General features: G+C 59.8%; 1 protein-coding gene across 1 annotated transcript; it reads left to right on the top strand.

The window, feature by feature from the left end:
• The first annotated feature begins 1,729 nt into the window (after positions 1 to 1,729).
• LOC128899975 (voltage-dependent T-type calcium channel subunit alpha-1H-like) lies at positions 1,730 to 2,863 on the top strand. The gene is made up of 2 exons (XM_054180271.1): positions 1,730 to 2,122; positions 2,513 to 2,863. The coding sequence occupies exon 2, from the start codon at positions 2,534 to 2,536 to the stop codon at positions 2,852 to 2,854; it is 321 nt and encodes a 106-aa protein (XP_054036246.1). The 5' UTR covers positions 1,730 to 2,122; positions 2,513 to 2,533; the 3' UTR covers positions 2,855 to 2,863.
• The last annotated feature ends 1,356 nt before the right edge of the window (positions 2,864 to 4,219 follow it).

Here is a 4,219-nt window from a genome sequence, read left to right on the forward strand (position 1 = left end):
TGGGTCCCTTCCAACCCCTGACATCCTGTGATCAACTCACAGGCAACTCTTCCTGCAGTAATTTCTGGTTTGCCCTCATTAGCTTCTATAAACGTGTGGAACCCCCAAGGGCAGCCTCTTGGTTGGCTGTGCAGGCTGTGTCCAGCTTGGCAGAGGCTTTGGGTGCTTTTTCAGCAGTAAAATTGCCAGGTTCTGTTAATCACAACCTGCAAACATCTAATGAAGCAGCCACTGGAGGTGTGTACGTAGCAGCTTCCCTTCCCTGGCCTCATTAGACCAGGCTTTTCCTGCTCTGAGAGCTGCATGACCTCCCTTTCCAATCAATCCCCAGTTATTAACCATGAGGAGTAGCTGCATGTGCAAACTGCAAGGGGGGCTGTGTAATGAGCTCACCCCTTAAAACATTCCAGCCCAGGGGAATGCATCTTGCTAACATTTTGGGGGGTTCTTTTTAACCTCCACCTGAACCACATTCAGCTATGAGGACAGGCTGAGGGAGTTGGGGTTGTTCAGTTTGGAGAAGAGAAGGCTCTGAGGAGACCTCATTGTGGCCTTCCAGGATCTGCAGGAGGCTACAAGAAAGCTGGGGAGGGACTTTTGAGGGTGTCAGGGAGGGATAGGACTGGGGGGATGGAGCAAAACTAGAAATGGGGAGATTGAGATTGGATGTGAGGAGGAAGTTGTTGCCCAGGAGGGTGGTGAGAGCCTGGCACAGGTTGCCCAGGGAGGTGGTGGAAGCCTCCTGCCTGGAGGTGTTTGCAGCCAGGCTGGAGGTGGCTGTGAGCAACCTGCTGTGGTGTGAGGTGTCCCTGGCCATGGCAGGGGGGTTGGGTCTGGCTGAGCCCTGAGGTCCCTTCCAGCCCTGACAGTGCTGTGATATTATTTGAAATAACTCAAAAAGAATAAAACTTCCTAAGCCGAGTTTAAGGGGATGGTGCTTGTAACAACTTTCCATGATCTGTTTATTCTGATCCCCCCGAGCTAAGCCCTTGAGCAGATTAGCTACTCAGCTCCAAATCACTGCAGGTTGAGAGCCGATCTGGCGCTACCGAAACGCTCCGACCTCTCGCTTGCCTTTAGACATTTATTTATTGAAACTAATGAATTAATACCACGGGGAGGCTGAGGGGCAAGTGGGCTTTGCAGGAGGCTGCGGCAGCCTCGTAGCCCCCCCGTGCGAGCGCCAGCGGGGGCTGAGTACGGGGTGGTTGGATCCTCTAACCTATTCAGTCCCCCTCGTGGGATGTCACCGGGGGTTGAGGAGGGGGTGACTGGACCCGCCTAACCCCTCAGACCCCGCCTCGGAGCCCGGGGTGGGGAGCTGCATCTTCTGTTTCGGGGGTGCACGGAAGCCCGAAGGGAGCGGGGGGCAGCCCCGGGTGTCTCACAGCTCCGCCGGCTCCGCAAAGTCTTTTCCGTCTGCCTCGGTGGAGGCGGGGAGGGAAGGAACGATCGGCACCCCTCCCTTTCCCACAGCCTTCCTCGCTGACCTGCCCTTCAGCAGGCATCTCCTGCAGCCTGAACAAAGGCAGCGTGGCTGGGGGTGGGTGGGTTAATGGGTGGATGGGGGCCACGCAGGCGGCTCCCACTCCGACCCCCCGGGGTTGCCCCGGCTCCTCCCGGCTGCCCGCCCCCGCCGGGTTCCCAGCCCCTTCCTCCTCCTCCTCCTCTTCTCTCCTCCCCTCTCCTCTCCCTCCTCCCCCGGTAAATCCGAAGTTTCCTGTTAAGCACGGGCGAAGCTTTAGCAAAGCTGCTTGCGGAGCTGCCTGCTCGCTCCTTGGGATTTACCGTCGGGAAAAGGCTCGGCACGGCTCGGGAAGGGCCCCCACCCCCGCCGCCACCTCTCCTCTTCTTCCTTCTCCTCCTCCTCTTCCATCCTCCTCCCCAGCCTTCCTCCATCCTTCTCCTCCCTAACCCTCCTCCATCCTCCATCCCCGCGGGCGCTGCACGCCGAGCCCCAGCCCGCCCCCCCTCCCCCCCCACCTTATTGGATATACCGGGTGCTGGTGGTGTGCGTTTTGGGGGAGGGGGGAAAGATCCGTTACCCCAGTTGCTGTCTGGTCCCATGTGAACTGGAAGGCACGGCTATGCTCCTGGGGACACCGCGCTCCTCCAAACTGAGGTAGGATCCACCGCCCCCCCATCGGTTTTTTTCTTAACTCAAGGTCTCCCCATCGATATTCCATCCCCCCAAAATTACAAGGAAAAGGCAGGTGGGTGGCTGGGAGCACCTCGTTGAGGAGCAGGGGGACGACACCTAATTTCTCCAGGGGGGTTGGGAGCGGCCGCACCCGGGAGAAGGAGGAGGAGGAGGCTTGACCTCCCCCCCCTCCCCAGCCTGTCACCCGGCTTTGTTGCATCTGGAGCTCCAGGTGGGAGCGGTGCCGGGATGTGCCCCGCTACCGGGGTGGAGGTGGAGGGCTGCCATCCCTGACCCCGTACCCTCCCCCAACACCCCCTCCGACCTCCTGCCCTTCCCCCCGCACCCCTGGAACCCCCTCCCCCCCCCCAGCCGTAGGTACTGGCCGCTACCATGACTGATGGCGAGAGCCGAGAGCCGCTGCCGCGCCCGGCCGGGGGCGAAGTGCGGGTGCCCATCGCCGCTGCTCCGCGCCGCCCCGCCGAGCACCCAGCGCCGGAGGATGCCACCGGTTCCGGCCCCTCCGGTTCTCCCTGCCGCGATCCACCGCCCGACCTGGCCTCCGAGGAGGAGGAGCAGGTGCCTTACCCGGCGCTGGCACCCACCGCTTTCTTCTGCCTCAAGCAAACCACCCGCCCGCGCAGCTGGTGCCTCAGGCTGGTCTGTAACCCATATCCTTTCCCCGAGGGATACTGCGACCCCCTCCCCCGGTAGATCGGGAAACCCCGAAACCGTGACTCCGAAGCCTTCCCCACGCCCGGAGCATCCCGCCGGCGTTCAGCCTCACCGGGGCTCTGCCCCCTTCAGCTCATGGTGATGCTGTGAAGCCTCCGTGGTTCCCCAGAGTGCCCCCACGCCGTGCTGTCGCGACCCCCAAACTTGGGGAGGGGGTTTGCAGGAGTGGGACAAGTGGGGAGAGTCTCTCTGCTGTACTCCTCCCACTGGTCTCGGTCAAGGGGGACATAGACCAAGGTCCCTCCGGCTCCACCAGCATCCTCCAGCCATCTGATGTGGGAGCAAGAGGGACACGGTGCCAGGACGCGGTGCCCAGCGTGGCATCACAAAGTGATGGAGGATGCTGAGCTGCAGCCCCCCCCCTCCCCTAACTTCACTTTGGGGTGGGAAGGAGCGAAGTTTAAAGACGGCCTCGTGTTTATTGTAGCCTTGGTAGGGAATTTCAGCCGGGTGCTGACCCTCTTGGTGTTTATATAAGAGCTGGGAGTCCATGTGCCGGGCAGGGAGAAATGGAGCGGCGTGGGGCTGAGGAAGGCACACGCCTCGCTCACCTCCCCTCCCGAAATCACTCCCCTTTGCTTTTGCTCTTTTGGCAACTTGCAAGTAGGGAAGGGAGAGGAGAGTCAAGCCTCCACATCCCACCCCCCAGCTCCCCCCATCCCCCGATGCCCTGGGGCTGGTTTGTTAAGGCTGCCTGCAGACGGGCGCTTGTGCTAGTCAGGAAAACCCGAGTTTTCCCTGGCCTGCTGGTGTGTGAGGGGAGAGTTGTTGGTCTGCCTTGATGACCCTCCAAAAAAAAGTGAGCTCTGAGCTTCACTCTGGCAGTTTGGGAAGCACTGGGGTTGTGTGGATAACTAATGCTTGATACCTGCCTGCAGTTCGCTGCCCCTATCCTGCCGCTGCTGTTCAAAAGCATTGTTTATGAACATGGTTATTATTGACCTGGCTTCAGCTAACCAAAGAAACCCAGGGGGCAGCTGAGATCCCTGCTTTCCTTCAGCAGCAACACCCACCAAGAGGAGTGGTGTTGTTAGGAATTGCACAATCCTCCTCGGAACGCTGCCTTGCTCTGGGATGAGGAGAAATTACTCAGTGGGAAAGCCCTTAATTTTTTCGTGGCCTTGGGTCTCCCCTGGCTGGGACCAGCTTTCCACCAGGGGTATTTCTGCTTTATGTCATGGTGAGGGAGGAGATCCCCTGGCAGGGGGAAGTAAACAAGGAGTTGATCCTTCGCTGGTGCTTTCGGAGCTGTATAAAACCTGACGTGTCAGTGATGGTTCCACAACAACAAAAAAGTGATGCTCCAGGTGCTGGAGGGGCTTGGGGGAGAGCTGAGAGCGAATC

This window comes from Dryobates pubescens, chromosome 4 (assembly GCF_014839835.1).
Source record: "Dryobates pubescens isolate bDryPub1 chromosome 4, bDryPub1.pri, whole genome shotgun sequence".
Taxonomy (NCBI): Eukaryota; Metazoa; Chordata; class Aves; order Piciformes; family Picidae; genus Dryobates; species Dryobates pubescens.